The sequence below is a fragment of the Echinops telfairi genome, unplaced genomic scaffold, assembly GCF_000313985.2.
Source record: "Echinops telfairi isolate 266 unplaced genomic scaffold, ASM31398v2 ScPeMD7_31;HRSCAF=116, whole genome shotgun sequence".
NCBI lineage: Eukaryota > Metazoa > Chordata > Mammalia > Afrosoricida > Tenrecidae > Echinops > Echinops telfairi.
This window is the reverse complement of record NW_022103928.1, coordinates 24,966,664-24,992,373: the sequence shown is the minus strand read 5'-3', so window position 1 is coordinate 24,992,373 and position 25,710 is coordinate 24,966,664. Positions and strand designations below refer to the sequence as shown.

The following is a 25,710-nucleotide window of genomic DNA, read 5'->3' as shown; positions in this document are numbered from 1 at the left end:
GGCAATGAATGTACAAATGTGCTTTACACAGTTGATGTATTTATGGATTGTGATAAGAGCTGCATGAGCCCCTGATAAAACAATTATTAAAAAAAAAAAGAAATGGTGTTGCAGGATCTGAACACAGGTCTGTGTTAAACTCAGAATGCCAAGCCAAGTACTCCCAACTGTTCTCCCCACCCTCACCCCTGCTCCACATTCCCCATATTGTAGCCAGTACTCCACCCTGCTTCTGTTAATGTAAGATTCACGGTGTTTGGGGTGCATGCATCCAAGGTGACAAGGTCCAAAGGACTGCTCAGTCTCAGGTAGGGTTTCTGAACCTTGCCACCAATGACAATGGGGGATGAAGTCATTGCTTGCTGTCCTGCCACTATGGGGTGTTTAGCAGCACCTCTGGTGCTAGCCATCAGATACCAGGAGCACCCTCCAACCAACATATGACAACCACGCATGGGGTCCAGAGACTGGCAAATGTCCAAAAGGAGCACTGGTGGGGTAGTGGTTACTCATTGGGCTGCTAACTGCCAGGTCAGCAGTTCTAAACCACCAACCACTTCGATGAAGAAAGCCGAGGCCATTCTACTTCCATAAAGAGTTACAGTCTTGGAAACTCACAGGGGCAGTTCTACAGGGTCGCTCTAAGTTGGCATGGTCTCGATGGCAGTGAGTTTGGCGGTTTAGTTTGGCAAATGGCCCATAAATTGAGAAACATCCATCTAGGGTGGCCAGGAGAAGCCCACCACAAAGTGAAGGACCTAGGCTTAGGAGGGACTCATATAACAGATATGTGTACAGAGATTTCCCCGGGTGTGGGGACAATGGGACTGGAATGAAAAATATTCCAGGACAAGCAGGCGTTTCCATGAGGGAATCTGGCCTAGCAAATGAGCCCAAACCTCAAAGATCCTAATTGCTGGCAGCTACAACAACACAGTTTTAACAGGCCTGGATACTGCAGACACAGGAAATGGGTGCTGGTGCCTTGGCCAGGGATGTGGAAAAGACACAGCAGGTGCCGAGAGAGCTGCCTGTCAGGTGGGAAAGAGAGCGGCCCCTGACACGTGTCAGAGGAAATGTAAACCCTGTGGCCTAGAGCACCACAGCGCAGTGCAGATTTGTTAACACAGCCTGTTCAGCGGGGTGCTCCCGTGCCCTGTCCCCAAAACAGATGTCCACAGCCAAAGATGGCAGGCTCTGATAGAGTGCACATGGGCCAGCAGAATCCTCTACCTCGCCTTCCTCACTGCAGGTGGCAGTTCTGTGGCAGATGGCTTATTAGTAAAGGCATTTGTGGTGAGGGTGGGGCTGGGAGAGGAAAATAAGTTCCTAGCCTGCCACTGCAGGGGGAGAAACCACAATGTACCGTGGCTGGGATCAGGGTTGAAGGCACTCTTTCAAGCAAGCCTTGACTGGAGCTGCTGACTTCGATAGAGAGCTACCACTCTCAGTGGGGTGGCCCAGGTAACACTGGATCCTCACACCTACTCTAGGAGAGGTACCTGGTGGCTTCTCCTAGTTTGCCCCCTTTACCAGTCATCAATTGCCCTTGAATTGATTCAGTTGCATCCCGATTCTGCGTGTCAGACTGGGCACCCCAGGGTTCTCAACGGCTGATTGGTTTTTTTGCAGGTGGCTTGCCAGGCCTTTCTTCCAAGGAGCCTCTGGGTGGCCTTGAATCACCAACCTTCTGGGAACCACCAATAATGGTGGAAAAGTGGAAGCAACTGAAACGTTCATCATAGGAGGCTGGTATATATCTAAATAAATTGATATATTCATTTGATAAAGCATGATGTGGAGCCAATCCATGATCAACATGTAAGGAGGAGAAAACTTAAGTCTCATGCTGGCTGCTCTTCTATACAAGGAAGGCAACCATGGGTTAAAAAGTAGAACATACAGTATGTAAATTGGTTGGGGATGTATGCATATGGATACATAACAGGAAGTAAAGGTTGCTTAGGTGTGTAACAAACCGTTAATATGAGTCTTGGGTGATGGTGGCTGACATTGATTACAAGTGACTTTTACTTCTTATAGCTGCTTCTAAAAGCTCACAGCCTAGAAACCCCTGTGGAGCCGTGTTCTACTCTGCACCCACGGGGCCGCTAAGAGTCGGGATCATGTGTGTGATCAGAAAAGAGAGCACAACAGATGGTACTTTTAAAAATGGGCAAAGGCCTTCCAAACACTTGAATACAGACTTATTTTAAGGATTATAAAAGCATTCCCAGGCTTTTATTCAAAATAGGGATCAGGTATATAAATCACTTCAATATCTTGGAACAACATATATTTCAGTCCAGAAAGATGACAGTTTTTCCGAGGAAAACTGTAATATACTTCTCTTTACCGGACCACAAACCTCTTATCCAGCTAAGTAACAAAAGGATGCTGAGTATAAAAGGGTAGAATAGCAAACACCAAGAAAAATGGAAAAACAAACCAAAAAAACCCAAAGTAAAAGATGCAAACAGGGACGCCTACCTTTAATAAACAAGAGCCTCCATTGGCAAACAACTTGTATGTCCCTAAGTGCAGAGCCTGGAATTATGCGAGGTCATGCTGATAGGAGAGCAAGAGAAACAGCCGGGGCCCCGGGCCCCAGGCTTTGAGCCCCGAAAGACTACAGAGACAAGATGAGGCTGCACAGATTGTAGGCAAGCCGATCTCACACGCACAGAGGGTGAGCTATGTAGCTATGCACCTATAACCACTGGAAGGCAATTAGGAAAATATGAACTGCTGAAGACAGGAAGCTGTCCATGTCCCTCTCCTTCTGCATTTCTCTATGAGGGGTATATATTTTCATCATGAAAACAAAAAGGGTTTTTCCCTTTCTTTCATTTTAATAAGTGTTAGATGTATAATCCAGTGACAGAACCCACCCTCCCCATCTAGTGCCATCATCACCACTATCCAGATGTTGCTCATCATCTTCGGCAGAAACTCAGTGCCCCTTAAGTAACACGCCCCTGCTGCCCCTGCCCACCTGGCCCTGGGGACGACGCATTTACCTAGTTTAGACATCTAAGTGGGATCACACATCATCTGTCCTTTGGTGACCAGTTTCACTCAGCATTGTTTCACGTCATCGACACGGTAGCGTGGATTGGAACTTCAAAAACATAAACATTCACTTTCAAAAACCACAGTGTAATGTCCGTAAGATCCCACCACACGGGCTGGACAAGAGCCCAAAGGAGCCTCGCAGCTGCGCGAGGCTGTGAGCGGGCAGAGGCTGGGCCCAGCGCATGATGGGCCGAGGGCCAGGGCACCTTCCTCACTCTGCAGCAGAAGCCAGCGAGCGCACAGTGCTTTTCTGGGCTGGCCAGACTTGCCTTTCAAGCAGGCTTGGGAGGGGATTTATAGGCCCAAAGGGATCCAGACATCTGTGCTCAAATCTACCAGCAGCTCGAACCTCGTGGGTCAGGGCCAGACAGAGTGCCAGGCAGCCGAGCGGCCCTCAATGACTTCCACAACAGCTGCTTGGGGTGAGGTGGTGGGGTGGGGGTCCTCGCTAAGCCCCCAGCCCAGGTGGGGGACAGGGGAGGAGGTGAGCACAGACGCTGCAGTGTCTTGCAGGGTTGTGGCTGCAAGGACACTCACACTTACGACTAGGCTTTTGTTGCTGTTGTTTTTTAAATCATTTCATTGGGGCTCTTATAGCTCTGATCACAATCCATCCATCCATTGTGCCAAGCACATTGGTACATATGTTGCCATCATTTTCAAAACATTTTCTTTCTACTTGAGCCCTTAGTATCAGCTCATTTCCCTCAGGAACCCTTGATAATTTATAAATTATTTTTTCATGTCTTATACTGACCCATGTCTCCCTTCACCCACTTTTCTGTTGTCCATCCACAGGGGGTTATATGTAGATCATTGTGATCGGTTTCCCCTTTCTCTCCCCACCTTACCCTCCCCCTCCTGGTATTGCCACTCTCATTCTTGGCCCTCAGGGGTTCATCTGTCCTGGAGTCCCTGTGTTTTGAGTTCTTATCTGTACCAGTGGACATGCTCTGGTTTAACCGGATTTGTAAGGTAGAATTGGGGTCATGATGGGCGGGGGGAGCATTAAAGAGCTAGAGGAAAGTTATACGTTTCTCTTTTTTTTTCTCCTCCACTCCCGAAAGTTATATGGTTCACTGGTGCTATATTGCATGCACCCTGACTGATTCGTCTCTTCCCCGCGACCCTCCTGTGAGGGGATTATGACTCGGTTCTTGGCAGTGGCAGCCAGGACACAGCTCTCTGGATATCCTCCTGGGCGAACCTGCCTCTCTTGAGCAGCCCGAGGAAGGACAGCTCACTGTCCCCATATTGCTCAAAGCATCACGTTTGGGTTGAAGCCATCTCTTCTCCTGCAATCAAAGGGACCCAGCCTGAGAGACAGAGGTGACGACCCCAGGGCATGTGAGTCTCCGAGACGCCAGGAGCCAAGGAAAAGGAACACGGTGACAGCTCCCCAAACTGCTTCGTGGTGGCTGTGGGTTGTTTGGGGAGGAGAAGACGCACGTGCTGATGCGTACGGAATGAATACACCCCCTTCCCTGGCTCAGCCTCCCTGGGCCCTCCCATCCCCATTGAGTTGTGAGGAAAGCAGGGATACTGTAAGGTAATTGACTGGGAAGGAAGGGCTAGAAAGTACTCTCCAGGCCTTGCACTGTGTGTCAAGAAGTGAGGCGTAGGCAGGCAGGATGGTGCTTTCCACACTGTGCAGACCAGCCTGCAAACACGGCTATCTAACTCTGCTTTAAGCCTCAGGGGCCTCTCTCCACTAGGCAGCTCCCCAAGGCTCTCCGCAGAACATTAGCCCAGTGCTCAGGCTTTCTCCGGCTCTGTGCATATAACCAGTATGAACAGTACCTTGGTTTTCTGTCCAATAAATGGAACCACCTAGCATTTTGAACAAAGCAAACTAGAAAACAAAAAAGCAACAAAACAAAAAAAAGAAGAAGAAAGGGGGAAATAACCTTTGAGGCCTTAAAAACCCATTTCCACATGTCAGATTCCACCCTCAGGGCTGGCTCTCTCCTCCTTGCTTGGCCTCCCACTGCTGGATTTCAGACAGAATCCAGGTTTTCTCTCTAGGTTAGTGCACATTTCCAAAGTAATGAAATGTTTCCTGCAGTGTTCCTTGTGTAGGGTCTCCAGAGACAGGAGAAAAATAAATAAAAGTTGTCTACGGAGCCCTCGTGGCACAGTAGTTATGTTTCAGGCTTTATGCTTAACCACAAGATCAGCAGTTTGAAACCACCAGCCACTCCAAGGGAGAAAGATGAGGCTTTCTACTCTTATGAAGAATCGCACTCTTGGAAACCCACAGGGCACTTCTGCCCTGTCCTGTAAGATCACTGGGAGTCAGAATCGACATGATTCAACAGTGGGTTTGGAGTTTTGGTTTTCTCAATGAAGCCAGAAGCCTTGTGGTGTGGTGGTTACGAGTTGGGCTGCCGTCCGCATGGTCGGCAGTTTGAAACCACCAGCATCTCTGCAAGAGAAAGACTGGACTTTCTACTCCCCTGAACAGCGAGTCTTGGTAAACCTGTGGAGTTGATATGAGTCAGCATTTACTCAATGGGGAAGGGAAAGAGGGGAAAAGGGAGGAAACGGGAAAGGGCAAGTCAGTCAAGGAGTCCCTGAGTGGTGTGCAAATGTTAACACTGACTTTTAACCAACAGGCTGGAGCTTGGAACTACCCAGAGGCACCTGGGGGAAAAGGAGGTCTAGAGAGCTTCTTCTGAGAAAACACTGGAAGCCAGAGGAGCACAGCTCTACTCTGGCACACACGGGCCAACATGTATTCCCATGGACTTGACAGCAACTGACTGCGTAAGAAGCCAGAGGAACGATGGCAAAGGCCTGCGGATGGAGATGGGTGGTCTTCATCCCTAAGGCATCAGCAGCCAGAGCTGAGCTGTGGGGGGCGGCACAGACTTGAACAAGTGTTCTCCCCAGACCCAGGGACACAAGTGCAAAATCTGACAGGTGTGGGCAGGTGCTGTCAGTGAGTGAACGGACCAGGTAGCGGGGACGGCGATAAGATGGGGTGATCACGTCTGAGGATTCAGCTCGCGACTTGCATGCAAGAGTACAGGCCCCACACTGCCAGGCTGTCCCACTCTTTCAGAGCTGCCAGGAGCCCTGACTCGTCCATGGATTGTTTCCACGTTCAGTTAGTTTATAAAACGCACTTCACAGCCATTGTACCTACCAGAAGACGGCTCTACCTAGAATGTAAGCAACAGAGGGCAGGACGAAGAGCCAAGTGCATGGTGAGGACCCACTCAAGGCTTATGTGGAGAGGACGGGCCTTCCTGGGGCAGACAGCATTCAGGGGGAGACACAATGGGAGCAGATGACCAGTGACATGCAGGCTCTGTGAGCAAGAGAGGAACCCGAGCTACATCTACGGAGGCGGGGAGGAAAGGGTGAAGTGTAATAGGCAAGCTGAAGAATTTTCAAAAAGCAGAACTCGGTGAAAGGCCAGCTGTGCGGGAGCAGGGCGGTGATGAATCTTCCAGGGAAAGCCTGCGATAAACTTGTCCTGAGGGCCTGGGATTGGTCACGAGGGAAGGGAGGTAAACATATTTTCTGCACTCGCTTCAAAGCCCTGCGCCTGGCTCTCCCACATGACCTTATTTACTTTCTCCTCCATGCTCCCACAAAGGAGGACGGGGGCTAAGCAGAGACCCAGAGGCACGCTGAGAGCTAATTAGACTTATTCCGAAGCAGCAGTCGCCGCCGCAGAGTTAACAGGAATGGGCAGGCCAGCCTGGAGCCTTTCCAGGGCCATGGAGGGCAGCTTGGGCAGGTGGACTTATACATGTTTGGCCGAGTCGTGAAAAAACAACACGGAAGTGGGTGAGGGAGACCCTCAAAGAAGAAGCTCCAGTTATGGATTTCCAAAGGATGAGGCCCAAATTGGGTTCAAGTGCAGTTTTCCTAAAGATAGTGTTATGGAATGAAGTATGTCCTCCAAATAAATCTGGTAAATCCTAATCCCATAGCTAAAGCTACAGTCCCATTTGGGATTGGACTACGCCAACAAGGCAGGGTAGCGTAGGGTGTGTCTCAAGTCCGTCTCTTTTGAGACAGAGATCAGGCAAGCGAGTGAGAGCAGTGGAGATGCGGGAAGAGCGATGCCCCATCACATGGAGATCTGGGGAGTTGAAGCCCAGAAACAGCAGATGGTCCTCCAGAATCAAGAGAAATCCTCGCCCCGATTTCAGACTTCTAGCCTCCCAGACTATGAGCAAATAAATCTCTAGTTCTTAGCGAAATAACCCTTGTGCTGTTTCCCTTGTGTCTGTTACGGCAGCACTAGATAACAAAGACACTCAGAAATCCGAGACAGCATTGCTGAGCAAAAGTAGACAAAATCAGTGTCAGATTACCCAATAAGCAAGGCAAGCACAGGCTCACTCCTGCTTACTTACTAATCGGTCGTGAGCAATTTCACATTTTCCCACCACATCACAGAATCTGCTTCTATCTCTGACTGGCATGTCTCTCTACCAACCTCGCAGCACCTTTCTACAGAACTGAAACTCCGTTTCAAATCTATAGTCCCTGAGAGGATAAAGAACCCAATCAGCCAGGTACGCTGCTCAGGACAACTTGTGCTTGCTTTCATACAACCTGTAGGGAAACGTTTCGCGTGAACTTGCTCAGAACAAACCAAATGACTTACACAAGACAACATTTCAGCTAAACAATGTGAATCTTTTCACGCGCGACTTCTGTGGATTTCTACAGTTATCCAACTGGGTTCCAGGCTTTGGACAAAGTTTGAGTCTTACTCTAAATCAGCGGTTCTCAACCTGTGGGCCCCAACCCCTTTGGGGTCGAACGACCCTTTCACAGGAGCCACCCAATTCATAACAGCATTAAAATGACAGTGACGAAGTAGCAACGAAAATCATTTTCTGGTTGGTGGTCACCACAACATGAGGAACAGTATTAAAGGGCCATGACATTAGGGAGGTTGACAACCACTGGTCTCAATGATCAACTATCAGGAGTTTAAGAACAGGAACTACAAATCTTATTAACAAATAAAACAAAAAAAATTAGAGTAACCAGTGTTTACTGATTAGCTAAATTAGTGATTGCTCTGTGAGGGTCTGCAGAGGCACTCAGCGATGTGGACCATAACAAATTAAGGACAGCCTTGAGAAGAACGGGAATTCAAGAACACGTACGTAATCCTGCTCATACAGAACCTCTACATGGACCAAAAGGCGGTTGTACGAACAGAAGGGAATATTGCCTGGTTTAAAATCAAGGAAAAGTGTGTGTTAGAGTTGTAAACTCTCACCACATTTATTAAATCTGTATGCTGAGAAAATGATCAGAGAAACTGGGTTACATGATGAAGAATGCATGGCATCAGGATTGGAAGAAGGCTTATTAACAACCTGGGATATGCAGCTGATGCAACCAGGCTTGCTGAAAGTGAGGAGGACTTGAAGCACTTGCTGGTGAAGATCAAGGATTGCAGCCTTCAGTGTGGATTATAATTCAATGTAAAGAAAACATGCTCACAAATGGACCAATATATAAGATTAACAGGGGGGAAATTGACATTGTCGAAATCCTCACAACTGGACCAATAGGTAACATCATGATAAATGCAGAAAAGATGGAAGTTGCCAAAGATTGTGTCTTGCTTGGATCCATAATCAATGCTCATGGAAGCAGCAGCCAAGAGATCAAGAGACAAAAAGATGTAATGCATTAGGCAAATCTGCTGCATAAGACCACTTTAGGATGTTGAAAGGTAAGGATGTCACTTTGAGGAATATGGAGTGCCAGACCCAAGCTGCGGCTTTTCCAATGGCCTCATATGTATGTGCAAGTTGGGTATTGAATAAGAAAGACCAAAGAAGAGTTGATGCATTTGAATTACGGTGCTGGTAAAGAGGGTTGAACGTACTAGGGACTGCTAAAAGAACAAAATCTATATGGGAAGAAGTACAGCCAGAATGCTGCTTAGAAGCCAGGATGGCAACACTTTGTCTCATTTAATTTGGACATGTCACCAGAGACCAGTCCCTGGAGAAAGTGGCAGGCAGCCAGAAAGAGGAAGGACCTTGACAAGAGGGACTGGCATAGTGGCTTCCACCACGAGCTCAGACCTAAACACCTGTGAGGATGGTGCAGGGCATTGTGGTGTTTTGTTCTGTTGCAGGGCGGAGGGCTGCTAGCTGATGGAACTGACTTGAGGCACATAACAACACAAACATCCTAAGGGCGGACATACTGAACTGCTGGGATGTTGAGTGCATTTGGACTTCCGGGGACCCATCGTGACAGAGTAAAACTGTCCCTATGGTGTTTCCTACAATGTAATCTTCATGGGATCGGGTGGTCAAGTCTCCAGCAGAGTTGCTGGGTGGGTGTCAGTCATCAGACTTCTTAGGCACTACCCTCACAAACTCACTGCACTCCAGTCTGTTCGGACCCACAGCGACCCCCGAGGACAGGGTCGAACTGCCTTTGTGGGTGGCCAAGACTATAAGTTCTTCACGGGAGCAGGAAGCCTCCTCTTTCTCCTGTGGAGCGGCTGGTGGTTTCGAACTGCTGACCTTGCAGTTAGCAGGCCAACATAAAACCACTACAGCCCAGGGATCCTCAGACACTTTACGAGGTCCTTTACATGACCTGTCTCATAAATCTGTGCAGTGGTTCTATGAAGGAGCTGACAGTCCCATCTGGATTTACCCATGAGGAAGAAAATGAAGGTCTAGAGAGTGTAAGTCACCTGCCCCAAGTGACAAAGTCCCTGAGTGACAGAACTGGGTTCAGCACTGAGGGACTCCGAGTCCCTGCTCTAAGTCAGTGGTCAGCAAACATTCGCTGCAAAGGGTCAGAGAGTAATTGTTTTGGGCTTTGTAAGCTCTTTGGCCACTGTTCCAACTATTCAACTCTGCCACTATCGTGGCCACGGACGAGTAAGCAGGTGGACATGGCTGTGTTCCAACAGAACTTTCTTTATAGACGCTGACATTTAATTTCACCTCATTTTCCCATGTCATGAAATAATGTTCTCTGTTTGATTTTTTTTTATAACACAACAACTGGTGGGCCACAACAAATAGGTGTGGGCTGGCCACCTTGCTGACCCCTGATCTAAGCCACTAGGTTCAGCTGCTGCCCCCACTCTGCCTCCAGTCACATGCTAGGCTTCCTCAGGAGGCCCCTAGATTTTATTAGGATGAAGCTTGTGAAAGCACATCTGGATAGGGCACCCAACTCTGAAATTCAATTGTGGGGAAACACCCACCAGACGCAGCTCCTTAAGGTACCCCTTGGAGGGCTCTGGCCCCGGGGTTCCAGTCATCCCTCCTCCCTGTCCCCTCCCTGGCTTTCTTCGATCGAAACAAACATTGACTCAGGTCCATCTGAAACCAGGGGAACGTTCTCGGTGCCATGGGGTGTCTCTTCCTGCACTACGTGGTTTTCTGCAAACACAGGGTCCTTCTTACCTGCAGGGTTTGGCCGAAGCGCTTTAACGGCGTGGCCTTCACAGGTGGGATGAGGTTTGCTAATGACGTGACTCTGGAGAGGGGTTTGACCCGTTTATTGCTCGGCTCCTGTGGGGTGAAAAGAAAAGGAACTGTCAAGGTCAATTACAAAGACAAGGTCATCCCCCAACATGGGGGTTTCCTACTCCAGGAACTGTGGGCTGCAAGGGGATTTGTGGCATGTAAACAGTGCATGTCTCCCTCAGTTGCAGGGAGAGCACCCGGCTAAGGAGCAGGAGCAGCAGCAGCAGCAGCAAGGAGAAGGTAACAGAGTTTGAGCTCACAGAAAAGGGGCTCCTTTCCCCAACACCCACAGCTTTTAATTCAGACGCTTCCATTTCCTAGCTCATTCTCTCCTTCTCCTTTGGAGAAAAGCCATCCGATGACCTTGTCAGGCAGGCATCTTTTGATGCTTGAAAAACCAAAACCAAAACCAAAACCCCTTTCCCCACCCTGCCTGAAGCCACTTCTGTGAACTCCTCTTCTCCAATGGCTTTTCTAAAGCACAAAGAATAGTGTGGTCTTTCATAGTTCACAAAATGAAAAGTGCAATTTTAACAGTTCTATCCCGGGGTTGTCAAGAATGCATCTTTGCATCTACAGCGTATCCGAAATACATGAATTATATTTAGAAATAACTACCAGGCAGCGAGAGGTAACAGGGAAAGCTCAATCATATTGGTAGGGGAGTAGGGAGGGCAGCAAGGTGGGGAAAGGAAGCAAGAGGCTAGAGGGTAGACAGGCGCTAATTCGGGTGAAGGGGAAGATAATATTCCACAGGAAGGAGCAGAGAAATCAGAGGTGGGTGGATGGGGAGTGGGTGAGCTTGGGGGAGGGGGGACTGTTAATGAGTATTTTAAATTGAATACGAAAATGATGACCTAAAATGTAAACTCCTGCCTAACGGACGATAGAAAGTTATAAAGAAAATCTAACCATAGGCATTCTTTTCTATACTAGCTAGAGGCAGCACAGGTTAAGAACAAAAAATAAATAACAAAACAATCGCAGCCATATAAAACATTATTTGCAAACCTGAAAGTCACCCTAAACCAGGCTGATGGGTAAGAGGGCATACACCCGCTCCAATGGCTATGCAGGCAGGAGTTACATAAATAAAAACATCAGGCTGTAGGGAGGAACACGGTGACAGACGAAACATGTACAGAAACAAAGAGAACAGTTACCCTGGTCCTCCTAAGCTCCATCTGACCAGAAGGCGACTCCGGACAGCACATGAAGACAGCCAATTTTGATGGAAAAGCCAAACTTGCCTAACATGCGGCAAACATCAATCATTGCCGGGTGAGAGCGGCAAGCTGCTCATCTTTCCTTCTCAGCCATGGCTTTCAAAGTTGGGGGGGTCAGCCCAGCACTTCAGATGCTCCAGGAAACCCCTGCAGGGGGGACGAACATAGTAGGAGCCTGGGAAAATCCTTCCTGAATGTGGAATGCTGCTGAGGAGCTCTCGTGTCATTTCATGCCCTTGCCGACCTTAGACGGCAGGAGCTTTCTTTGAAACAGACTGCCGCCAACCTGGCAGGCTTCTTCACAGGGAAATAGCACTACCAAAAAAAGTTAAAAGTTCAGTGCAATTCTACAGCAAGGTGGCCCGAGTGACTTCCCGATATCTCGAGGAGACAATACTTTTTCCAAGGCGGAGACTGGATTCAGGTGGCTGGGTACCGCTCTGGCTTCTTGGCATGCTGAGCTGAGCAAACTGTGGGTCGCTCTTCAAGCACTGGTGATGGCTCAGGTCCAAAATGTACAGGATGAATCTTCCAAAGTGAGACCCAGGGCTTTACGATTGCTCAAGAGCTGGAGAAGAGCAGGGTCTGGCAGCCCTCTGCCTGCCAACCCACAGTGCCCTTTGGGATGCTCTCGGTCCACTGCCTGGCTCCTGAGCATCTGTGCCCAGAGGAGGAGTTAATTTTATTTTTTACGTCACAGCTGCACCGGTGGCATACTGAATCCCCACACACACCGCACGCACAGCCTCTTGAGTCTCTCTTGAATTTCTCTATGTGGCTCTGCTTGGGTTGGAAACGTCAGGATTGTGCCATCACGACCTTGGGTGGCAGAAAATGCACTGCAGCAAATGAGGAGATGGGATTTCCCTGGGGGAACTGGCCAGAGTCCCAGAAAACCCTGCACGTAGCTCCTGGGTCTCAGCCTTTTTTTTTTTTTAATGGTTAAAGCTGCTGGGCCATCAGTTCTATAGCTAAACAGGGAGGCTGCAGAACAAACACTGATCGGATGGTCTTGCTTTAAAACAGAGAAGGGAAATAAACTAGGGTTTTGGCCTGAAAAAAAAAAAACAAACAGAGAAGGGAGCAGTGCGCTCGAGGGAGGATGGGGGAAGATTCCGCTCCATTCCACTTGCTGTGTCATCTTTCCTAAGGTTCTGCTGACTTTGCTGCCCGCAGTACATGACCCAGTCAGGCGGTCATTTTCTGCACAGTGACGAGATTAGGTGCAACCCAAACATTGGCCTTTGTTCAGGATGAGCGGAGGGAGCACTGCTATAAGAGGAGGTTGTAATGAAAGTGCTTTTCTAAGGCCTTGCCCCTTTGGAAGAAAACATTAAGCTGCTCTCTGGCAGCCTGATGTTCCCAAATGACACACAGTAGACCTGGGAACTGTTGCCGTCTGAGTCAGTGTTACGATCCAGCAAGAGGCAGATGCAATCTCCAAACCAAAACACTTAACAGGAGATTGAGTCGCCGTAGGAGCCCTGAGGCCTGACCCATCGGGTGAAATATGAACCAAGATGTTCTCCTGGGGAAATACTGACCAATGCAATGCCAGGGATGCTCTCAGGCTCTGCAGAAAACGGACAGAAACAACCCAGAGAAACTTCCTATTCCAGCAACTCAATGGCCACAAAGCTGGACAAGGTCAATGCTGAACCGAAGAACAAAGCGTTCCAACCGCAGCCAGCTGCACCACCACCACCTGATTGGAAGGCAGGGCAGGAGAGCAGCGGAGTGACTTTGAAAAAGAAATCGGGGCAGAATGTTGTGAACAAGCTTTGTTCCATCTTTGCCCGGCTTTGCAGTCTTTCGCTTTTCTCTCATACTGCACTAGAACCACTGATTAAAACCTTACTATCTGCTGTGAGAGTGTGCACACTGCTCTGATTCCTGACTCTAAAGTGATTAAGACCTCATCACTTAGCAGTGAATGTAATTAATGCCGCTGAATTGTCCACATACAGGGATGCTGAAAGGGCAAAAGTTCTGTTATATAAATATATTTCAACACACACACAGATTTCATCACTAAGTATTGTTTGCTGACAACATGGGAGAGACACCTTTAACCAAGCAGGGAAAAATCCTCCCCACTTTTTTTATAAATCATTTTATTGGGGCTCCTCCAGCTCTAATAACAATCCTTAGATCTACTGTAATCATGCTCATTAGTTCATATGTTGCCATCATTTTCAAAACATTTTCTTCCTATTTGAGCCCTTGGTATCAGCTCATTTTTTCCCTCCCTCCCCTACTGTCTCTCCCTCATGAAGCACTGATAATTTATAAATTATTTTTTCATGTCTTACACTGACCGCGATGCCTCCCTTCGCCCATTTTTCTGTTGTCTATCCCCCTGGGATGGGGTTACATGTAGATCATTGTGATCTGTTCCCCATTTCTCTCCCCACCTTCCTCATACCCTCCTGGTATCTCTACTGTCATTATTGGTCCTCAGGGGTTTATCTGTCCTGGATTCCCTGTGTTGAGAGCTCTTATCTGTACAGTGTACATGCTCCTGTCTAGCCGGATTTGTAAGGTAGAATTGAGGTCATGATAGGGGAGGAAGCATTACAAACTAGAAGAAAGTCGTATGCTTCATCAGTGCTATACTGCACCCTGACTGGCTCTTCTCTTCCTTGTGACCCTTCTGTAAGGGAATGTCCAATTGTCTACAGATGGGTTTTGGGTTTCCACTCCACGCTCCCCCTCAATTACATCGATATGATATTTTGTTCAGGGTCTTTTGATGCCTGATACTTTATCCCATGGACAACTCATGATCACACAGGCTGGTGTGCTTCTTCCATGTGGGATTTGTTGATTCACAGCTAGATGGCCACTTGTTTATCTTCAAGCCTTTAAGACCCCAGACACTATATCTTTTGATAGCTGGGCACCATCAGTTTTGGTCACCACAGTTGCTTATGCACCCGCTTTGTCTTCAGCATTGCAGTGGTGAGTGATTTTACTCTTGCCTCTACCCTCCTTCCTAGCCACATTTGAAGCAAAGCTTCAAAGGACACTGGGGGGGGGGGGGGATTTGACAGCTGGTCTGTATCTTGCCCTTTAAAAAACTCCTGCAGATTCTCCCTTTTGCATTAATTGCTGCCCCTATCCACCCCCACCAAAAAAAAATAGGCGAAGACGAGCTATACTTGTGTTTTTTGGAAGGTTTGTTTTTCTGTCTACCTATCTTATTCTGACTCTTGTTACTTACTAGCTAGGTGATTTGAGGCATTAATAATGCAGTTTCCCCACAACTAAAAAATGGAGAACTAAACTTCTCCTAGTACAGTAAGAATTCAGTAAGAAATACCACTGATGAGGACCTTACAATCTGTGGCGGGCACTGGGCTGAGGATTTGACATGCATTTGCTTGTGGCATCTTCAGAGAATCCTATGAGAGGTCTAATATCATTATCCCCATTTTACAGATGAGTAAGTTGGAATGGCACTCACCAACTGGTGTGCTTTTATTAAAGATGATTTCTCCTCCCCCAACACAATATCGAATCACTCAATGTGTCTATTATTGCTTTTCAGGAGTGAAAAACCCTTAGTTGGACATAATTTTAGGTTTATGAAAGAATGGCAAAATATAGTAGAGAGTTCCTGGACACCCTTCCCTCCACTTCCCTAATGCTAACATCTTATATAACCATGGCGCATCGACTGAAGCAAAGGAATCTGCAAGGGCACACCATTACTCAGAAGCCCTGGGGGTGCAGGGGAAGAACTCACCTGCGCACTGAAGAGTTGGTGGTTCAAACCCACCAGCTGCCCCATGGGGCCAAGATGTGATGGCCTGTTTCTGTAAAGATCATCACAGCCTTGGCCACCCTATGGGGCAGTTTAACTTCGTCTTGTGATGTCACTAACTCAACTACCAAAGATGTTTTTGAGGTTTCACCACTTTTCCCAATGATATTTTCTTTTCTTTTCTAGGATCCAGTCCAGAAACCCATATTGCAAAGAGCTGTCACATCTGCCTGTAACAGCTCCTTCCCATCTGACAGTTCCCCAGCCTTTGCCTTTCATCATCCTGACACTTCTGAAGAACATCTAATGATGAACTGCCTGGTAGAAGACTATCTTTCCATTACCTCGTGATTGGATTCAGGTCATGCCTTTTTGGAAAAGCTTCCAGAGATTTGAGTGCCCTCTGAAATGCATTTTATCCAGGACTATACTGAAAACCAAAAAACCATCACCACCACCACCCACTGGCACCAAGTCAATTCCAATGCATAGTGACATTATACAGGTTTCCAAGACTGTAAAAATCTTTTTTTTTAACTGCAAAAATCTTTATGGGAGTAGACAGTCTCATCGTTTTGCCTTAGAGTGGAGGGTGGGTTTGAACCACTGACCTAGTGGTTAGCAGTCCACCACCTAAATCACAGGCCACTATGTTTTGCTATTGGTAATGTTAACCTTGATCACTTGGGTAGGCAGTGTCTTGTTGGGTTTTCTCCACTGTCAACTATATTCCTCCATTTGTAATTCAAATCTGTATCAGAGGAGATTATTTTGCAATTATATGTGTTCTTTTAAATTCAATTTAGCTAAGGTTTTTACCCAGTATGCCTTGGAAGAATATGTTCAGGCTGACCAGGCAACCAGAAGGCTGATCCAGGCAGAGTACACAAAAGAGTCAGCCCTGGCGGGTGTGGGTGAGAAAAGGGGACAGTTGTGGATAACACTGGCGGGGAAGAGAGGCAGTGGGGAGGAGGCCTTCCCAAGGCTGCTGGAGAACAGAAAGGAGGGGGGCCTGCAGAAACAGGCAAGGACCGTGCAAGTGACTCTTCAGCTTGTATTTTGGAAATAGAAATGGGGAATAATGAAATGATGGTTTCCAATTCCAAAATTTCCATTACATTTTCCTCCTCCTCTCTTTTCCCTGACCCAGAACCAAGTGTCCTGGTGTCTTTTGTTACTAGAAGCTGAAGGGCAAATAATGATATCCAAATTCTAATGGTTCCTTGGCTTCGGCAATCAGAATGATATGGGGCAGAATGATATGAGTCTAACTCGCAAGGTGAGCAAAAGGTCTTCAAACTCAGAACCATTATTATTTTTCCCCCCTAGAGACCTTTACTAGTAATTCCAACAAAGACAGACAATGGAGTAGGACAGCCCCCTGAGGGACCACTGCTACCTTTTGTCCTGGCTAATCTCAAACGTGGAGATAGCCAGGCCTTGTGTTTATTTTCTCGGGTGTGAGTTTGGATCCTTGGCTTTATGAATCCCAGGGAGATTTGATTTCCTCTGGTGAAAAATGGCCCAACTCTCAACTCCATATCAGGTGTCATGATGAAAACATCCCAATTTCCTCTTTGAAAGAAGATTTTAAAGTGCTATTTTTTTGGCTAATGGGGAAACAAGAAGAGTCTGCATAAATAAAATAAATAAAATCCACAGATCATCTGCATTCCGAGTTAGTTCAATCTCATGCCTTGAGCTGTCAGACTGGCTGGTTGAGGGCCCACCAAGGTATCTCTCGCTTCCCTTCATGAAAATACTTAAAAGCAAACCATGGACCGGATCGATCTCAAGATGACCTTGGCAAGTCCACAGATTAAACCATCAACTCTTGGGGCAGTACAACAGAACGCATTTCATCTGGAGAGATTAGATAGGAGGAGGGGGCTTCAAAATAGCTTGTGGACAAAGGCCATTCGCTTTCAATAACACATCAATTTTTTGAAGCCCCCTTGCATATCCCTTTGTAGATGAAGTTCAGCCTTAGATGAGCCAAGAAGCAGCACCCTTGGCACCTGGGCTTAACATTGGCCTGTGAGGTGGTTGCTTTAGGGAAACTTTGGTTAAGGGGGAGACAAAACTCAAACCAAACCAGATGCCTCTGAGTGGATTCCCGACTCAAGACAGCCCCGGGTGTTTCAGAGTGGACCCCTGCTCCACAAGGTTTCCAATGGCTGTGGCTGTGGGAAGTCGATCTTCCGGGGTGCATCTGGGTGGATGGTGAGTCTCCAAAGTTTCAGTCAGTGGCCGGACCCTTAACCTTACACACCACTCAGAGAAGGGAGGTTTGACATAAGTGCTGGCATAAGACTCTGAGAGCCTTCTCAGGCCCTGTCCAAACACAGCTTCCCATAACGCAGTAAGGAACAGTGATCAGAAGAACTGCGTGGCAGTTTCTGGGGTCCTCCCAGATTCATTTTCTCCAGGCCCGGTCTGTCCCCTCAAGTCCCGAATACCACCATTCTCGACAGTGCTCATTCAAACTGGAGAGCACACGGAAGGAAAGGTGGGGCTGTGCGGAGAGCTAGACAGACTTCGTGCAGTCCACCCTGGAGAAGCAATGAGCTTTCCTACACTCTCGTGGTCTAGCACAGGGATGCTAATGGCAAGGTAGGCCATTTGACACCATCACCTGCTCCTAAGAGAATGGCTGGGCATTATTCTATGATGATCATAAAGAGTTACAGACTCGGAAACGCACAGGGGCAGTTCCACTCAATCCGATAGGGTCATGATGAATTGGAATCAACTCGATGGTTTGGAGTTTTGAGAGAGACACCCTCTGAAAGGGTTTATGATCATGGCTTTACTACTTTGTCCGGAGGAAGGAGCTCAAACAAGCTATTTATTTTACTCTTTTCATGATCACTGAACAGATATTTTTTGTCCCACGTTGGGAAAGTAGTCCGTCTTACTTGTCTACCATGGGAAAATTCATGCCAGGTCTGAATGAAGCTTTCTCGCTAGAGGGGATGGGGTGGAGGAGGTGGGGGAGAGAACAAGCCTTGGGAAATATTTGGTAAAATATAGAGTCTCTGAGGGCTGAAGCCGGCTGCAATCACAATATCTTAGCAGTGCCAGTAAAATAAAACAGAACCACTGTTTCAGACGCTGTATTTTTGGCTAAGGTTTCACTCCTCAATTACTTTCAAAATTATTGGTTTTAGTCAACTTTATAAGGGTAAGTCAACATTTGTCTTGGCAGCAAGCCCAAATTTGTTATTTTATTAGTCTGCTACTGGTTAAATTGGCCCAAGATTAGACACAGCTAATAAATAGTCCTAAAATATTGGAGTTTAGTAGAAAACCGCATTCAAGTTCTCTTATACAGGCTGTTTCTGTGACTTAACCTTGGGCAGAAGGAGAAATGCGCACCCACACCCCGATAAGTTCCTTTTAGCAAAGGCCAGCCCATGGCCTGAAACTCATTTCAGTCATGCCCAGACATGGCGCTTCGGAGAAAGAGGAAGCCAAACATTTTGCTCTCTGCGATCCCTGGCTCCACCTCTGCCTTCTGAACTCCAGGCAAAGGACTGGAGCTGAAGCACTTCAAGAGTTTGACCTCCTAGGGGAAAGAGAGAGAGAGAGAGAGAGTGTGTGATGGCTTAGAGTGGAGTTGGGGCTCTGTGCTCCTCAGAAAAGGCCAGACTTGGGGTCCTGAAGATGTTTTCTCAAGATTAGCTTCAGGGTAGGTAAGCATTTTTGGCAAGACGGCCCAAAAGTGCCACACATATCCCCAGTCTGGAAAAGGGGACCACTGCTGACATCCCTGGCTAAATGATGCCAGCAAAGCACCCGGGGGTGGAAGTGATGACCTGGCCATGGCTGCAGGTCTCAGAGCAAGGCCTTGGTGGCCTTAGAGTTTCACAGTCATTTCCTACTGACTTCTGGGAATCCTGAGTAGGAAGTATGTTCTGCATTGGTTTCAGTCTGTAAAAGGGATTCCCTGGCTCGCAAGCTGGGCTGAAGCGGGAGGAGAAGAAATACACCACTGGGGATTCCATCCTGCTGCAGGGCTCAGAAAGCTGGTGGGGAGAGGCCTCCAGGGCACTGTAAGGCTATTTGCTGGGGCTCCCCAGAACTCAGGAACAAACCAAAGTCTCCGTGGAAAGTGACAGAGCTCTCATCACACCAGCCCGATGAATGCACCGATTCATTGTAAACATGAACCAACCTTTCTAGCTAGAGTGCTTCAGCCAACAATGATCTTCAGCCAATAGTAAACCCTCCCAGGGCTAGATTTTACTCTGTGGACTAAGGTGTGCCTGACCGTGGTAATTTCAATGGCTTTATATGCATGTGGCAGCTGAACATTGATAAGAAAGCCTGAAGGGGAACGGATGCATTGATTTGTGGTGCTGACGAAGAGTTATCGACAGTGCCCTGGACTGCTAAAAGGACAAACAAATCTGTCTTGGAAAATGTTCAGCCTGAGTGCTCTTCAGAGGCAAAGGTGGTGAGACTGTCTTATACACTTTGGGTATGTTGTCAGGAGAGATCAGTCCCTGAGAAGGACACCATGCTTGGTAAAGTGGAGGGGACACAGAAAACAGGAAAGCTCTCAAGGAGATGGACCGACACAGTAGCTGCACCAATGGGCTTGAGCGTAGGAATAATGGTGAGACTGGCGCAGGACCAGGAGTGCTTCCTTCTGGTGTGAGAAGGGTCGCTATGGGTTGGAGCCAACTCAGTGGCACTGAAGGCCAACAACACACCTTAGAAGCCCCCAGTGTATGAGGGACCCTCATAAAGTGCATGTAAAAACAGAACTTTCCTACAAACATTCTGAAGCTCCCTTGTATAGCCTATCAGATTATTGTCCTTTATATCTTGCAGAAGTGTGTGTGTATGTGTGTGTGTGTGTGTATGCACACAGGAGGCTCCAAAATGTGTGTGGGAAAGGGAATTGAAAAAAATGTGAATTTTCTACAAACCTTTTGAAGTTCCTGTGTGGGGTGTGTGTGTGTTTGTGTGTGGCTGGGGTAGGGGCTGTATATCTGTGTGTGTGTGGGGGGGGTGTATTTGAACTTTTGGTAAAAATATCCACAACAGAACATATTATCATTTCAACTATTTCTACCTGTGCAATTCTTCAAGTTACGCTACCTTTAAATTGTACCACTGCTTCCAAACTACTCCCCCCTCACTAACACAAACACATCCGCCCCCTAAGTTTCTCTTTCCAAGTTGCTGTTCTAGATTGATCAGATCCAGATAATTAAGAGTATACTGCTTAATTAATGCAGACTTTTTTTTTCCTAATGAGGGTAGACTTATTTGGTTCAAAGATTACTCAGGGGGATACTTACAGTTCAAGCTTTAAATATTTCCTCAGAATAATATTGTGTTGCTGTTGTTGTTGTTTTTGTAACATAGGGAGGGGAGTGCCATCTGGTCTCAATGACTCCAGAAAATCTCACTGCATAAACATTTGAAATTCTATACTTAATTTTCCTTTTGGGATTCTTCTATAGCAGTGGTTCTCAACCTTCCTCATGCCGCGACCCTTTAAAACAGTTCCTCATGTGGTGGTGACCCCAATCCTTAAAATTATTTTCGCTGTTACTTCATCACTGCCATTTTGCTACTGTCATGAATCAGGCAACCTCTGTGAAAAGTGACTCGACCCCAAGGAGGTCACGACCCACAGGTTGAGAACTGCTGCCCTACAGAATCCTTGATCGAAATGTTCAGTAATGATAACGGGGCACCATCCATTTCTTCTGGTCTCGTGGCACAGGCGGCAGTGGTACATGGAGGTCCCTGGTCCACCTTCCATTCCTCCACCAATTCCTGGTGCTCCCAGTGCTGCACTCCCTTCTGATGCCCAAGGAGAGGTATGGTCTCCTGCCCTCCTTTATTCCCGGAAGCACCGGATTTCCCCCTGAGTTTGTAAGGGACAAAGCTCCATGCCACCTTCCCCAGCCCATGACTGACCCTCTGGCCACCGACGCCTCCAGCTCCAAGAGACCACACATTTTGATCACACATTCCTGCCTTCCCTTTCCTCCGGCAGCTTTTATCAACTGCTTAGTCAAGCTCCGGCTGCAGAGCGCAATATCGGGAGTGGCTTGGCAGGATTCACAGCTGTTTCCAAATGTCAGTCATGACATCCCAAAGTGAGGGCCTCTTGTGGGGGAGGGACCTCCCAGCAAAGAGGTCTTGGATCTGTACCCACCTTGCCCTTTGCTGCTGAGTTAGGAACTAGAAGACCTGGTCTCCACTTGGGCCAGATCCCAGTGTGACTCTGGCGTTAGACAAACGACAAGACCTCCAGGCTTTCCACTCCACTAGTCTCCAACAAAACCCAGGGTTACCTTTGGCTTCCAGAAAGGACAGCACAGCCCCACAGATTCGTCCTTTCTCGCCCCTCCACCTGACATTCCTCGCCGTCCACGGCATTATCTGAGGTCCCCAGAAGAGGAAAGAGATGCGCAGAGCTGAAGAGAGATATGCTGATCATAATCTCGTTGTCCCAAAGGAAGGACAGACTGTTCCAGCAGACGGCGGGACGATCAAAAACATCTTCAAGGCAAGCAGTGCTGACTGCACAGTCTGACATCTGACTGAACACTAGGGTGGGGGGCGGGGCTGCTGGATGAAACCTATATCCAACCAAGGGCAGCAGGTTTGGCAGGAGAACAAGACGGTCTGTTCGCCCAGCTGGATCCCGAAAGTGATACGGTGGTTAGTTCTAAGCAGTAGAGTCTTGCAAAGATATGACCTCCACAGAGACACAAAATGCATTCCTGGTACTCTGTGTTAATACCCACACCCACACCATCCCCCCAGCACAGTGGATTGCTGGGTCTCAGGAGATCCTCAATGGCACATGGCTACAGGCAGAACGGGGGCGGGCACACTTGGAGGTTAAGAACACTGAGCTCCCACTAAGTGGAAGATGCTGAGGTTGGATTATGCCAAGTCAGGAGAAGGAGCTGTCACATGGGTGAACTGGGAATAAAAATTAAAATGTTCAAAAGTTCCCTGTTTTCAGTATCCTTACTACCCAGTAAGAAGGCCCAGAGGTAGGTGGATCTATAAAGGGCCCCAAGAGCTTTCTGCTGCCCCCAAACACCCTGAATGAGCAGCTGAATGGATTCAACGTGCTATTCCTGGGGAAGAGGGGTGTGTGCATGTTAGTGTGTGTGTGAGCACTTGCAGAATACAAAACTGACTTTATGTGTTGATACACTTTTTTACCCTGCGATGTATTTTCATGACAGAAATTTTTTTAAAAACCCACCAACAATGGATTTTTCCAAAGGCTCCTAACAAGCACCAGCTCTCCTGGTCTCAGCCTCCTTTGAAACCTTGAAACAAGCGATTACATGTTATTTCTAAGGCTCTCAGCAATTAATATGCAGCCAGATGTATCATTATCTCCAGCCTATTAAAATTCAGCCACCTGTGAATTTGAAAAAGAAACGGTATTGCTTGACAAAGGCTGAGAATCTCAGAAACCAGGAAAGGTTCCCCACATCACTCTTAGTTAATTTCAATCACAAAACCACAATAAGGAAAATGAATAGGTATTGCAATTGACTTAAAAACCTAAAGAAGTAATACAAACTGAGAGTTAGAAGTTCAGTTACATTTAAAAGGGAGGGGTGGGGTGATGCCAGGTTAGCCAAAGGAGGATTGTGAAGGGATGCTAATAAACCCTTCCAGAAAGGACAAGGACCATTTGTAGTCAGGACCATTTGTAGTCAGAGCAAAACAAACACAAAACCAGCATTCAGTCCTGGGGTAAACTACTCTGGTGGCAGAAAGAGGCAAAGTTTCCATGTGTTTTCGGCATGGGGCAACTCCAGAGGGCAGAGCTCCCTGAGGAGTCTCCTGGGGGCCGAACTTGGCAAACCCATTTTCCTGGAAAAGGTTCCCCAAGCAGCTCAGGGTCAGGAAAGGGGGTGGGCTCAGTTACAGGCCAAACTCTCCCTCCTTCTGGCCCACTGTTTAGTAGGAGTCACACACCTGAGTTTACAAAGAGGTTGGGCAGGAGGGGTGGTGGGACTACCTGATCCTGCAAAACTTGAGTCAAACAAACACCCAAGCCCTAAACTCAAGGCCACGGGACTGAAGAGAACAGCCCCTGTGGGTTTCCGAGAGTGGCTGGTGGCTTTGAACTGCTGACCCTGTGATTAGCAGCCCAACATGCCATCCACTACAAAGCCTGACTGACTGCTAGTCAATAAATGGCATGCTGCCAGGCCCCTACCTACTCATATACTGTACTCCAGCAGTTTTCTAGAAAGAGAAAAGTCTTCTCACACCTGACCCAGGTGTGACTTTTCTCTGTGACCCTGTGAGGAAAGGATGGAAGGGTCTGTCAATGGGGAAAGGAGAGTTCTGGGGGAGGGGAGGGGAAGGAAGGGGAGGGGAGGAGGCATCAAGACCACAGAACCACTGTCTGTGTGGTGCTGGACCCCTGCATCACCACCCCACACAGCAGCTTCACAGCTCTGCTGTGCCAAAGAGGGACCTGGCATTCATAGACAGGAAATGCCTTGCCCCAAGTCACACCCAGCAACTGTCAAAGCTGAGATGGGCCTTCACATCTGCCTGACTTCAAAGTCTTCCCAGTTTTCCTCGAAAGGAGAACCTGATAGGTGATGACCCTGAAGGTGACTATGCCGCAGGCTTGGGGCACATGATTCCCTTCTCCTCAGTGAGCGCTCGCCAAATACCCATCTCTCACAGCTGGCCACTGTGGCTCAGGGGGGGAGGGACCTGGCCTATGGTCACATAGTCAGCAGTAAGTGGCCAAGCCAGGACTGAGCCCAAGGGTGCTTCTCAGCAAGGCCGGGTTATTAAGCACAGGGCTGCTAGTGTCCTAAGCAGAGTGGGACCCCTCTGCTGCAGAGGCTGAAGAGGGGGGTTGACAGAGGCAGGGAGCTTTACATTCCAACAGGGAGCAAGAGAGGCTCTATCACAATGTATTTATATACATTTGCCGCGTGCACGTGCGCACACACACACACATAATCAGTAAGTATAGACATGTATCTACACTTATATAAATGGGGGGACTGGCATTTTTTGACACTGGTCCTTGGCTGAAAAAGTTTATAATTGATCAGGGGATTTCTATTCACTTCTTTATACCCTTTCCACTATGTCCTAGGTTTTCTGCAAATAAGCAATGACCAGTTCTAAGCTCCCAAACAAAAAGCACCATACTGCTAATGGTGAGCTGGCCTCCAAGACTGGCCTTGTTAAACCTACCCAGCCCATCCAGCACCCACTACTCTCTCCTTCCTCTGCTGCGGCCACTCTGCTTCTTTCCTGGCTGGCCCACGCTGTGCTCCTCCTCCCCACAGGGCCTCCTGCTGCCTGCTCCCGCATGGAATGCTCTTCTTGTTAATGCCCACAGTTCCTTTCAAACTTGGTCCAGCCCACTTCCTCAGAGAAGCCTCCCCTGACCTCCACGATGAGGTCAATCAATTGATGATACTAATGACTACTAATGCCAATCTGGAACAGGTCCTGCTGTGTTTCGCCTGTACTGATCCATTTGACCCCACAATAACCCTATGAGATAGGTAGTACTATTACCAGACAAAGCAGATCAGGCGCTTGCTCCAACTCACAAGGCTAATATTTCCCTCAAACAGCACCTGTACTTCCTCCCGGGTATCCCTGGCTCCTACCCATATCCCTTTCCCCAATCTGCCAAGCTCCCCAATGGGACTGCCTGCTTCTGCAGCCCCTCCCCCCAGGTGAACAATCACTACATCACCGCCTGTTTACCTAGGGGTGGATGTCAGACCACACACAGAAAGGGCTGCCAACTCAATAAGCCAAACTCAATAAGCACAAATTCCTTGAGAGCAGAAAACTTGTCTTTTCATTCCAGGGAAACTGACAAAGAGAATCAGGTCTCCGTCAATATTTACTGATAATCAAAGAGCATTAAGACTAATTTCTTATTCATCCAGCAGGCCCCTTCGTGGCATTGTGGGTCATGCATTGGGATGGCTAACCACAAGATCAGCAGTTCCAAACCACCGGGGGCTTCACTGGAGAAAGATGAGGCTTTCTACTCCCATAAAGATTTACAGCAGTGGTTCTCAGCCTTCCTAATGCCACAACCCATTCATACAGTTCCTCATGTTGTGGTGACCCCAACCATAAAATTATTTTCATTGCTACT

At 47.8% G+C, this 25,710-nt stretch overlaps 1 protein-coding gene across 3 annotated transcripts in view; it reads right to left on the bottom strand.

Annotated features, from left to right (window-relative positions):
- Positions 1-25,710, bottom strand: part of ARHGEF3 (Rho guanine nucleotide exchange factor 3) — a 327,596-nt gene that overhangs the window by 36,252 nt on the left and 265,634 nt on the right. For 2 of the 3 annotated variants that reach the window (XM_045290027.1, XM_004702394.2), the window contains one exon: positions 10,500-10,607. In XM_045290027.1, coding sequence (XP_045145962.1) covers positions 10,500-10,607 — 108 coding nt within the window. Of the gene's footprint in view, positions 1-10,499; positions 10,608-11,725; positions 11,825-25,710 lie in introns of those variants that run through there. The other variant, XM_045290028.1, reaches the window with a different exon arrangement.